Source organism: Leiobunum rupestre, chromosome 11, assembly GCF_980474605.1.
Source record: "Leiobunum rupestre chromosome 11, qqLeiRupe1.1.hap1, whole genome shotgun sequence".
Classification (NCBI taxonomy): Eukaryota; Metazoa; Arthropoda; class Arachnida; order Opiliones; family Sclerosomatidae; genus Leiobunum; species Leiobunum rupestre.
The window spans coordinates 15,538,546-15,551,557 of NC_143394.1; the positions used below are offsets into that span (position 1 = coordinate 15,538,546).

At 36.0% G+C, this 13,012-nt stretch overlaps 1 protein-coding gene across 1 annotated transcript in view; it reads right to left on the bottom strand.

Annotated features, from left to right (window-relative positions):
* Positions 1-6,479: 6,479 nt before the first annotated feature.
* Positions 6,480-13,012, bottom strand: part of Hr3 (nuclear hormone receptor 3 ROR-beta) — a 49,700-nt gene continuing 43,167 nt past the window's right edge. Inside the window, exons 3-10 of the mRNA XM_090163223.1 lie at positions 12,003-12,144; positions 11,629-11,908; positions 10,903-11,123; positions 10,709-10,830; positions 9,330-9,462; positions 9,148-9,255; positions 8,950-9,072; positions 6,480-7,087 (exon numbers count right to left, since the gene is read on the bottom strand). Of these exons, the coding sequence (XP_090019349.1) occupies positions 6,828-7,087; positions 8,950-9,072; positions 9,148-9,255; positions 9,330-9,462; positions 10,709-10,830; positions 10,903-11,123; positions 11,629-11,908; positions 12,003-12,144 (1,389 nt within the window). The 3' untranslated portion in view covers positions 6,480-6,827. The remainder of the gene's footprint in view (positions 7,088-8,949; positions 9,073-9,147; positions 9,256-9,329; positions 9,463-10,708; positions 10,831-10,902; positions 11,124-11,628; positions 11,909-12,002; positions 12,145-13,012) is intronic.

A 13,012-nucleotide genomic window follows, 5' to 3' on the forward strand; every position in this document is an offset into this window, starting at 1 on the left:
ATAGTCGAACCACCCCAGTAAGGCCCTTCCTCCCCTTTTTCCCCATGTGTTAATTACCGGGGTACCCACCTCCCCCTTTTTCCCCTGTGATAATTACCGTGGTACCAACCTCCCCCTTTTCCCCATGTTATAATTACCGGGGTACCCCCAGTAAGGCCCTTCCTCCCCCTTTTTCCCATGTGATAATTACCGTGGTACCCACCTCCCCCTTTTTCCCATGTGATAATTACCGTGGTACCCACCTCCCCCTTTTCCACATGTGATAATTACCGTGGTACCCAGCTACCCCTTTTCACCATGTGATAATTACCGTGGTTCCCACCTTCCCCCTTTTCCCATGTGATAATTACCGTGGTACCCACCTTCTCCTTTTTCCCATGTGATAATTACCGTGGTACCCTCTCCCCCTTTTCTCCATGCGAGAATTTCCGTAGTAGTCCCCTCCCCCTTTCCAATGCGAGAATTTCCATGGTACCCTTTTCCCCGCAAAAAAACTCAAACTCGCAGTATTACCAAATCCCCCCCCCCCCCTGTACCCCTTTAAGCCCCCGGTATCCAATGGCTGATGCATAAAGGCCACGGGACTAACGTACGCCGAGAGACCCACGGGGTTCAACAACTTTCAACGGAGGAAATCTAGAAGTTGTTGTGACGAACAAAATATCGTCTGCTACCCCTCCTTTAACTTTGTCGAATGACGTCACTATACCGATAAGCAACGGAAAAACCATCTCGCTCAGCCGATGTTTCCGCTGAGTCTTCGACGATCAACGTGACGTCAAAACCGGAAGTCAAAAAACCCGTCCAGCAAAAAACCGCTGACCGTTGAGCTCAACGTTGAGCTTTTTTAGAGTTGTTGAACGCAGCCACGGGACTTTCAAATCGGAACGACCCCGAAACCCCCTGCCCCCGCTTCCCACCTCCCCGTGTCCGAAACTCACAGTCCTTCTGAAACTACCCCATAAGACCCCCCCCCCCCCCTCCCTCCGAAATTCGCAACAGAAACAGAGAGATAATTTCGGGTGTATTGCGGGTTGGGACAAACACGGCCCAACTCTCAGGGGCGACAGATTTTGTGTCTCCCCTTTTGTTTGGCTCGATTGTATTGCGTATCCTTCAATACTAACAAGTCCATCTTCTTCGTTTGAAAGAAAAAATTTCAAAGATCCTTTCGGACTTCCTTTAAGCATCCGCACACCTTCTTCTATGGATCAAGAGTAGACTACTATCCAATATAGCAAATAAAATTATTTAAAATACATTATACATCATATTTGAAAATGCTGAAGCTACTAGTCTATGAAATTAGAACAATCTGGGCTTGTTCTAATGAGAAGATAATAATAATATATTTCCTACATACCTTTAAAACTTTAAAATTCAAACTGATCCCGTGTATGAATTCTCCAAGGCCTACTCATAGTGTTATTAAACTCTCTATTACGAATTCAATACCTATTGACAGGTCAAAATTAATAAATAAATGTCGTATATACACCTTTGTTAATACGAAACATTCGAACACGCATTGAAAAATATGCTAAAATCGTTAGTAAAATGTTTTAATTGATGTTATAAAACGCACATTTTCGCATAACGCCATTAACCGTATCACCCAAATATAGTTCTAGGCAGTGTGACTAGGTGGCGCAGCTGTAGTTTTCGGTGGCGAATCCTTTAAACCACGTAGGATTTGTCATGTATAATTAACTTCATCATACAATTTCCCCGTGGTAATAATGCTATTTAAATTAATTACATTGTAGTTATTGTCGGTGGAGGTTTCGGAAAATTCCTCGCATGATCATACATTGATTCTAGTGTTTTCCTCCTCTTGAGAATGAACCGATTTTAAATATGTAAATTAGTGGGAAACCTCAGTCGGCTAATTTTATAAACAAACAATTGACTAGAGTGAAATAACAACATATTATTGATTGTTATTACATTGAAAATATTTTAAAATTTAAAAAATTCTCTCTTTACGTAGGGTACCTTAGCTACCTCATGGACCAAGAATTTAAGGAGACTCACTTTACCCGATATTTTGACACGGTAGGCGTGGCCTAAATCGGAAGGCTTACTGAGGTACATCAGCCGCTTTGAAGCGCCTCAAGAATTATGTTCAACCATCACTGCGAGTTGGGGATTAGGAGACAGTACGTTCGAGAAAGTTAGGTTTTGTAACATACTGTATTTGAATACGACAGTTCGAACTGAGATCCCAACCCAAAAGTGTCTCTTCCCTTCAACTCAGGAAATAAAACTTAAACTCTTTTATTTAGTTAAAAAACCGTTGTAGTTATTTTAAACCGACTAATAACTAATCCCAACTAACTAACTAATCAATTTAACGTAGGATAGCTTTTTCAGTCGGTCAGCTTATACGAACCATTTAGCTATCCCACATATTTAAAAAAACTAATATCAACTCCCGAGCAGTGTTTCGCGACAGTGTTATCAATATTGGTTGGTTCAAAATGGCGACGCCCACCAAATCTCTTCGTACTGTGTAAAAACAAAGAATTTAAATCGGGTTTTTTATAAGTTGATAATTTTTAATTTATTCTAAACAAATACAATGATGCAATGGTTGTCGGTGGATCCTTTTTTAAATTTTCTATACATTTTTGTTGAATTCACTCCCTAGGCAGTGAAGTATACCTCAAGGGATTAAAACCACAAGGCTTAAAAATATAGGGGAAAAAGATCTCTTTTATTTTTAAATATAATTTAAGATAACTTTGACGTAAAAAGAGCGAATATACATAAAACAAAATGACTGGAATTAAAAAAAACCGGGTTAGAATATTTTATTAGCTCATATTTTTATTTTTATTAAAAAGATTTCGCCTTGTTGTCTTTCACGATTTCGATAGACAATATTATCAGAAGCTAATTACATCCGAGAAGAAACTCTTGAGTATCTATTTGCTGTAACTAAGATGGAGTTTATATTTATTTATAACGGCAGTGTATTATTTTTAACAGGAACTGATTCTTTAATCACTACAATTAGCGCTAAGATCGGAGATCTTCGATTAATCGTAACTAAATTGGCCTCGATTAATCGTAGCTATGGTTGCTTCGATTAGTCGTAACTATAATTTATTCGATTACTCGTAACTCTATCGGTTTCGAAATAATCGTTGCTATAATTTATTCGAAGCTATACGTTCTTCGATTAATCGTAACTATAATGGTTTCGGTTAATCGTTGCTTTAATTGTCATTTGTACGGTATCGGGAATCTCGGATTATATTTAGCTTTTTCGAATTGTTACATTTTATATTTTATAGTTGGCTTCAAAATGAAAAAATAATAAGATGTTTTTCAATGATTTTAAATAACAAGAATGGACGTTTACGGGGTCGAGACAAATACGGGTCGAGGTTCTGGGGTTTATGTTTCAATTTGGAAGTGTCATTTTTTTGTTTAGAAACCACGTGAGTGGCAAATTCGATTTTAAATTCATAAAATGAACGACGTCAAAAACGAGTAACAACTATTCCTTCACCAGTAAGCGCCTTCTTTAAATACTTAAACTTAAAAAATTTTTAATTTTAAATATAAATCCGTTTTTGTATTTTTTAGCTAAACATTTTTTTGGTGGTAATTTTTTGTAAACTTTTATTATAAAAATTTCTTGGACACTTTTTGTCTATCACTGATAATATTTTAAGAAGTTGAAATAAATAATTTATCATTTTCTACTCGCTAGTCTGGTCAAAATAGAAAAACGGATTTTAATTTTAAATTAAATTTTTTGTAACCAAGTTTAAGTTTACAATATAACAGTTTTTTTACCTTTTGTTTTTAGATCTTAACCCTCAAATTTATTATTTTATCTTTTTTTTTAAAATTCTACAAAAATATGTCCTATTTCTTTCATTGTACTCACTACCAAGAACATTTCTCTTTTTGGATAGTCGTAATATATACAACTCTTTTTGTGTTTAGTAAAGTAAATATCATATAGGCAAAGCCAAAAAGCTATGGCCACTGCGTTCTCTAAAGTAGAAATATTCCATTTTGAATATATCAGGTAATTTCTCTTTTTTTAAACAATTTCAAATTTAATCAATTGTACTACAATGTTTTTGTTACTTAAGGGTATTTCGTTACTTGTTATTATTGTATTTCATTTAAAGCGTTTAAAAACGAGATAAATATTGAAAATAATATAAGAAAATTTTATTTCCTTTTAGATTCCCTTAATACTGCTTTAATATATGTGTTACTTTGAGGTAGTTGTATACATAAGGGTTTGAAATTTAAATAAAAGTGGTTACGCCTGCTATTTTGGCCTACTTTCTTTGTACAACCAAACTGTAGAAACGACGCGTAGTGGGCTTAAATCAAACGCAACCGCTCTGGAGGAAATCTCAATGTATTTTCGCAAAGTTGTATTCGGGTTAACTAAGAATATGTTTTCATGATATCCGGAAGTTATTCTCCGCCTACACGGAGAGACAGCCCGCAATCGTACCGGATAGTCTTGCCCCCTCACCGAAGGGCGAAGGCAGAAGGGCGTGGTTTATCTTCCGGCCATCACTAGGCGTTTCTCTGTTAACCCAAATATATTCTTGATTTTAATAATTCTGTACAATATTGTAAGTGAATTTCAAACGGTTTTAAACGCTTTAAGCTTCATACAAAATGACAATGTCAGGTTTGTATTAGATTAGGTGGTATTGAACACAACGCTATATTTTTAAGGGATTTTCAAAATCTTAGGCCATTTACCCGAACTCACATACCGTAGTTATAGGCGTGAATAGTTTTAAGCACCATTTTCGTTAAGACAATTTTAATGGACTAATGTGAAGTCAACGTAGTAATTTTTTATATATGTATAAAAAATTAAACAATATATTTTTTTATTTCATCTTAATTTAGGATATTTTTATATTCCTCAATATTTTTTTGTTTATTCATCGATAAACGTGTATCAAACATCTCGTTGTAGTCGTTTAATTTTCTGCTAATAAAACGAATAATTTATAAATTATATTTCTACCGTAATGGTTCAGAAATCGGGATATTTTCTTTTATACAATAAAACCGGGAAGTTATCCACGTTATTTCAGAAAGATGCTCTACGCTAGTAGCCAATGAGAAAACGTCACGTTTACGCGTAAAGGGGGTAAAGTTAAATTTGAAGGTACGGCCAAAAAATACTGACATCTCTTCCTTAATCAAACGAAAGTAACTTCTCGATACAACCAGCATTCATTAAATCTATTTAAACAAGAGGCACGATTTTTTTAATTTAATAAAAATATAAATCACAAACGATACTTGGGAAGTTTAATTTCTCGACACACGATTGGTGGTAGAATAAAAGGGGGGGGGGGTGCTACTATAAATAAGTGAAAATTGTATACATAAAATTCTAGTTGAACGTAAATCGGAAAGAAAAAAATGTAAAAAGAAATCATGGCAGTCGTAATGTTTCCAAAACGGAATTTTTCCTACTTCTCCAGTCTATATACAAAACCAGACCTCTTGTTTTTTTTAAGATATATAATATTTATAATAAAGTACTTAAAACTCGAACTTGGAATAAAAATTCTACGCCGATTTTTGTTTTTTTTTCAAGTTAACATTTTTGTTTTTATCTCTATACAAGGTAGTTAACGGAATATTTTTTGTTTTTATCCCGTTTTAAATTTTATATCACTTAGTATATATAACCCATTTTTTTCTCTAATAATATTTTTTCTAAACATCTGTAAAATCTGTATTTTTACATATCTGAGAACGAAAAAAATTGTGCATTTTCCAGATGATGTCAGTTTGTTTTCTATACTCCTTCGCTTAATTCTACACTATACGCTAAGTGTAGTTCTTATTGCTATCACACTTTGACTTTTTTCTCAAAAATTTTCTTCCTTTTATGTCGCCATCTATTTTTAATTTTTGAAAATCATTCACTGGGAAAAGATCCAAAACAAAACCGTGTTTTTTCTACTGGTGTTATTTGTTTTCTCTTACGTTGTTTTCTTTTAATCTTGGCCTTTTTCATTTTCCATCTTCAACCGTATTATGTACAATTTTTATTTTATTTTAAATTAGCGTTAAAGCTCAGGTACTAAACACAACTTTAGCAGCCCCGTAATATACAAAACCACCACATTTTTTTATATTTTTTAAACCCTATAAATTTAATATTTAAAAAAATTCTTATGAGACGACAACATCCGCCCGGAGAAACCAAAAAATAATTATAATAACATTAATATTAAGAGAACGAGACAAAATAATTTACAAGAAAAATATGAGAACCGGAATTTATCGAAAATGTTTATTTTTTATATGAATCGGTGGTTTTTGCGCGGGTACGCGGGTAAGTGGCACTGATAACGGTACCTCATCTTCGATTGGCTGTGGCATTCGGCCGCCATTTGGTTTTAACTCCTTTCCCGCCACAAAAATGAAAACCACGTGGTGGAAAATAAAAAAATCCCTTTCCTTCGTTTACGATCTCGTCGCTTTCCAGAGCCGCTAATCGCGCGAAGCGTCGGTTCAGTTCAGTTCCACTCGATCTGGACTTTTTGTTTCCGTCCGTCAGATAGTTGGTTTTTTTAATTATAAATAATCTTTTGTACATAATCGCCGAACGCGGGGCGAGAATCAGGCCTAAACTTGGACCTCGCGTATCGGAACGAAATAAAATCCTTTATCGAAGGCTTTATTGTTTACGTTTTCTTTTAAATATATATTTATATTTCTATAATAAAAAGGGGAGAAACGATCGACGTCCCCTTCTTCTCTAATATATCATTTTTATATTAATTTAGGAAGCTAAAAATAACGGGTTGATTTCAGACGTCGGTTGAGAAGAGTTCTTTGTGCAGAGCGGGGAACTCTAAGAGTGGCTGGGACCGCCTAAATTTGGCCAGGGCTTCCATGTGTAGCGAACTGAGTTCTCTCAAAGACGGCAGTTTACTTATGAGTACGTCGAAGACGCGAACGTCCCCTTTAATGGGCATTTTGTGTGTGCGGTCCAGTTCGAATTTCAACGACTTCATGATTGCCTGGTTCAAACGTTGAATCTCGGATATCCCGCGCAATCCCGCCCGATCTGCAAAAAGAAAGATACCGCATTAGTCAATATGACAACGGAGCCAAATAGATAATAGTGGACTGACCAATTAGCTAATCCTACTCTATTAAGGTACAAATACACTATATCCTCTACTGTAAATTCCTATCATACCAGACGAAATTACGTAATTACTCTAGATTCCTCGTTGAACAACCATCAGTGTTCCGGGGTGGTAAATACCACCTGACATTTATTGTGGCAAAAAGTGTCATGGCAAATAATGATTTTTAGTGACAAATTGACATATACTGGCAAATAATAGAAAAAGTAAAAATACTAATAAATTTTTCATATGAAATACCATAAAAACATTTTTAGGCTATTTTTGTAATTATAGTATGCGGGGTTGCCAATAATTGGGCTATTTTGTATATTTTTCGCATAAATATATAAAATGTTTGGCTATTTTTCTGAAGTATATATTTTTTGGCGAGTCGTCTGCTCTGGGTTTCGTCAATGCTTGTTTTTGTTGATAATGACCTTTCAATTTCTAATTTTAAATTTAAATCATTTAAATTAAATGTGAATTAATGAGATGATTGAAACATTAAAAAAAATAAACCTTTTATTTTGTTCATTGCTAAAAGTTCTTGCAAATAAAGTGTTCTAAGAGTAAATTTTTTTCTCCCTATTTGTCATTAAATGCCATTATTTGTCACTATATGCCATTATTTGTCAAATTTGTCACTAATTACCAGTGACATGGCCTATATTCAAAAAAAGTGACATTTTTGGAACATTGACTACCATTTGGTAAACGAAAGTTTCTAGAGTCTTGAGCACTTTGATAATTATTAGTTCAACAATGAATCTAGGGATGGAGGCACGGTTTTCAACTGCAGCGTGACATGGTGGGATTGGCTTATTAAGATAAATAGTTAATTCTATATTCAAGCCCATCCTCCGCTCACCATTGCGGTAAAGCCATTATTTATCAACCTTATGTATCAAGCTTTCCAAATCAAATTTGACCAAACCTACACCGCCTATTACGTTTATCAAATACCTATTGGGTTAAATGGTGCAAATAGTTTGTAGTATTGTCAAACATTGATTCAGTAAGTTCCTCAAGCATTGAAATTACCAGGCTAACTAATGACGTAAATATCGCTAATTATCTTAAAAATAACAGGGTTGTCACAAAAATTTTAGATTCAAATTCCCTGCCTATTCCCTGTTTTCCCTGACCATTTAGACAGATTTACCTGACTTTTGGGGCCAAACTTTATATTTAATAATTGACTTTTATCAGAAGTTAATAAATTTAAATGGACTTATATTTCAGGAAAAATTAGGTTATTGCAATGTTGAAAAAATTAGCCAAACTTTCAAGGAAATAGATGATAATCATTGAATTTGTCATAGATCTAGAGTAAAATTACCTTTAAAAGATCAAATTGAATTCCCTGAACTTTCCCTGACTTTTTTCAAATTCCTAAATTTCCCTGACATTTCCCTGACTTTTTATGCCCATTTTTAAATTCCCTGACGTGTGGCAACCTTGAATAAAGACCACTAATTTTTTTAAAAGGAAGATTTAAAGTTGAATAAATTCGTTTTAATTTATCTTTCCCTAATTTTATGTCTATTTGCATGGCCCATTAAGGCAGAATAAAGTAAAACTTTCTATGGTGGATCAAATAAATTAATTTTTCGCCGTTAGGTGCGCTGTTTGCAGGATGATTTAATGGAAACAAGTATGGTTAATAACAGGAATCAAGAATACATTGAGGTTAACGGATAGTATGTTGTCAAAATGATAGACTCTGTTTCGTGTGTCCCGGGAGATATTCATACATTCTTGCACGCGTATAAAGAAACAGCAAATAAGTACTTGCCTGGCGACAATAAGACGAAAGCGGAAAAGAGTGCTAGCTCCGTTTCCGTTAATTTAAGCTCCGCGACACATTTGGCGTACTCGAAAGCGGTGGCCACCAATTTGACCTCCGTCGTCTCCATCGCTAAAAAACCACGAGTAATAACTTGAATTAGTGATCATTACCCACCATAATGTGTTGCTTGGCTCGCGCACTTACTGGAGTTCATGAAGGTGTCCATGGGTAAACAACTATCTCCGTAAAGGACCGAACCCGAATTAAGGTCGTAGTACCTGCTCATCCTTAATATACATAATTCGAAGCTCCCTGCGTGTTACAAAAAGACACGTTTGTAATTGGGTATCTTCATTTGTGGCAAGTTGAGATTTCAGGTGTCTTACCCGCTTTAAGAAGTACGATCTGGTCGTCCTGAGATAATGGCATGAAGCCTGGAATCATCTTGGCAAATTCGATTATTTGCTGGATGATCGACGTTAGCCTCTGCGCGCAATCCAACCAGATGTTTTCGTGTGACTGTTCAAAGAATTGAAATGGCAATTTAGAAGACGCGAGTTTCGTCTCGGTATTGAAAAGCTATTGACCAGAAAAGGGTATCCCTATATTGAAAGACCCAGGGGCGGATTAACTACTACCCAGTCCTAGCGTTGAGCTTTATTAGGGTCTTTCTGACCTAGTTTTAGTCTCTTCTCGGCCCCTACCTTTTGTCAGGTTCAGCGCCCCTACTTCGCCAAAACGCAAACGAAACCAATTATCGCGTTTGTCTCAAAACTACCCAACATTCTCTTAATGTTTTGTGCTATTTAGAGCAAATGTAATCTAGAATATAGTAAATAGTATTCGATAAGTAACTCAATTATAGAAAAAGGTATTCGATATGTAACTCAATTATAGAAAAAGATATTCGATAAGTAACTTAATTACAGAAAAAGTATTCAATAAGTGACTAAAATACAGATAAAGGTATTCGGTAAGTAAATAAATATAGAAAAAGGTAATCGATAAGTAAATATAGAAAAACGTAATCGATAAGTAAATAAATATAGAAAAAGGTAATCGATAAGTAAATAAATATAGAAAAAGGTAATCGATAAGTAAGTAAATAAATATAGAAAAAGGTATTCGATAAGTAAATAAATATAGAAAAAGGTAATCGATAAGTAAATAAATATAGAAAAAGGTATTCGATAAGTAAATAAATATAGAAAAGGTAATCGATAAGTAAATAAATATAGAAAAAGGTGATCGATAAGAAAATAAATATAGAAAAAGGTAATCGATAAGTAAATAAAAATAGAAAAAGGTATTCGATAAGTAACCTTAAATATGTAAAATATTATTCGATAACTAACTATAATTTTAGAAAAGTTTATTCGTAAGGAAACCTTAATATAAAAGAGTATTCGATGAACAGCCTTCAATATATCAACGAGTACTAGTTAATTAACCTTAAGAACTTTAACAAAAACGTTGATTGAAGACCAATCTAATGTCCTTTTTAGTTTGTTGGAATACGAATGGGCAGACCGTGCTTAAAGGGAATATAACCTCAGGCATTTGGTGTGGAACACCAACGTTTGCAGCTCTGGCCGCTCTTGCCTTTGGCTTTAAAAATGTTTGGCGCCACTGTAAAGGGAAATTCGAAAAATTGAAGGGGTCTTTCATAAAAATTGCTTTGCAGGTTATATTCCCTTTAATAACATTGCAAGCACACACCCCTTTTCGGCCATTTATTTCAACAGTATTGGTACGAAGTGCTTACCATGGTTTTGTAATATAAAACCCTAGAGTGATCTTGCTGTTTCCTCATCATGTCCGCGATTTGGTCCGTCGTGAAGAGACACGTTCTGTTGTGGGCCTCCACGACTGCTTTAGATAAAAGTTCTGCAAGACACGCGAAACAAGGTTAAACGAATGACCTCGGTGGAAAGATAATTGTATAATTGTCCGAATTACCTAAATGTGAACTAGAGGGAAGCCCCGGACTGGGAGGTGCCGTCGTCGTCGTTGTCGTCGTGGTTAGTAGCCCGTTCGTGTCGGGTATAACCTCTAACTGCCTTTGGTCGAACGTCGTGCTATCCACAAAGTCCGTTCCGCTGAGGTCGAAGGTCATAGTTTGAGGAGTATAGGAATAGCTGTTCGGCGTGTAACTGTTCATCTCGCCGTTATAGGTATAGCTGGAAACGATAACGGCAAAAACGAGATTTGCGTTAGAACGGTCACCTAACAGACGCTATTTCGGATAATCGTTGCTCCTTCTGCTCAAAAGATAGCGCCAAAGATCCAACAACGGTTTTCCGTGATGTTAGTAGTGGCTAAACGTAGCGGTGGTACCCAATTTCATTGGCTGCGGTTTTCGTAATCTTGTTTCTTTTACGGGGTTTATGAAATTGCGAATCAATGGCTATTCCTAGTTTTTCGCAGTGTATTAGTTACGTTAGGTTTGGTTTGGATAGTTTATAGACAGGTTAGGTTACGGTTGGGAAAAATTTAGGTTAGGTTACGATTCGGTTAAGCTTAGGTTATGTTACGTTTGGGTTAAATTTAGATTTCTTCGGATTTCGAAATGATTTTTGACCAATGAAATGTGGGAACCGTTGTTACGGTTAGTCTATTATTAACAGTGGTGCCATCTTTTGTTCAGACGGATAAACCCTGTTGAAGAACAACGTGACGACTGACCCTCCGTTCATGTATCCCGGCATGTGTTGGTTGGAAGAGGACGGTTGTTGGTGATGGTCGAACACAGAACTGTCTGGCGACGTTTCGGCCGGCGTTTGCGTATTCGGGATTCCCGTCGTGGTGGTGGGAAGGCCGATGCCCCCGTTGGACTGCCCCCCTTGTACTCCGGGGATCAGCGTACCCTGAGGCCCCTGTGGACGGATTAGCTGCGCTCGATGGAAGCGAACTTCGTCTTCGACTTTCTCGCGTTGTTTTTTGGACATTCTGCCGAATTTGACAGCTGAAAAAGGAAACAGCGTGGATTGAGTCATCCGCGCGTACCATCTTCTCGCCCAAGAAACGCGGTTGAACGAGTTAAAGAAAATGATACTTACCATCCCTGGACATTCCCAACGCCAGGCACTTCTGTAACCTGCAATACTGGCACCTGTTTCTGTTCACCCGATCTACGACGCAGTTTTTCTGCCTCGGACATTGATAGTTGACCACGCTGGACTGACTCCTCCTGAAGAAACCCTGTTGTGATTAAAGAAAATATACAAATCAATAATTGGTAATGAACAAATTAAAACTAGACTGACTGTCAGCCCCATTAAAAATCTAGTTACGATCAAAATTTAATTCAAATCGATTCGATTTTACTATGCTTATCATGACACCTTCAAAATATTACTTACAAGGAGAGTACCCGAGGTGTTTATTGCCGATTTAGTTCAAAGTCGGCCGTAATATAGACCTATATGAGATATGAAATTTCCCAAAAGGAGACGTTGCACTACCCATTCGATTTGCCATGGCAACCGAAAATGTTTTTGACCACTTACAACCAAAATAGATTTTTTCCTTATTTTACCCAAAAATTTGTTACAAATTTACCCTAAAAATGTTTCAATTTACCCAAACTTAATGAAATTTACCTAAATGTGGTCCAAATTACACATTTCGTGATTTTCAAAATTTTTCAAACTTTTCGTAGCTAGGACCCTGTGAAACCGAAAAAATCCCATGCTTTTTTAAATGGAGATTTTATTGTTTTAAGTGATCAAAAACATTTTCGGTTGCCATAGCAAATCGAATGGGTAATGCAACGTCTCCTTTTGGGAAATTTCATATTTCATATAGGTCTACATTACGCCCGACTTTGAACAAAATCGGCAATAAACACCTCGGGTACTCTCCTTGCATTGTTAGTTTAGTTCGTACTAAACGTGCATTACAACCGTCGTCAGTTCCGTCAAAAGCGTCCTTAAATAACTTCATTAAGATAGGTAGAATAGGGTCATTGCATGTTTAATTCTGGTTTCACTAATTTTAGGAACATATCGAAATATTTATCGAAATTTAGCCAAAAGAGTGCTCGCACGTGCTTAATCACACGCGAAAG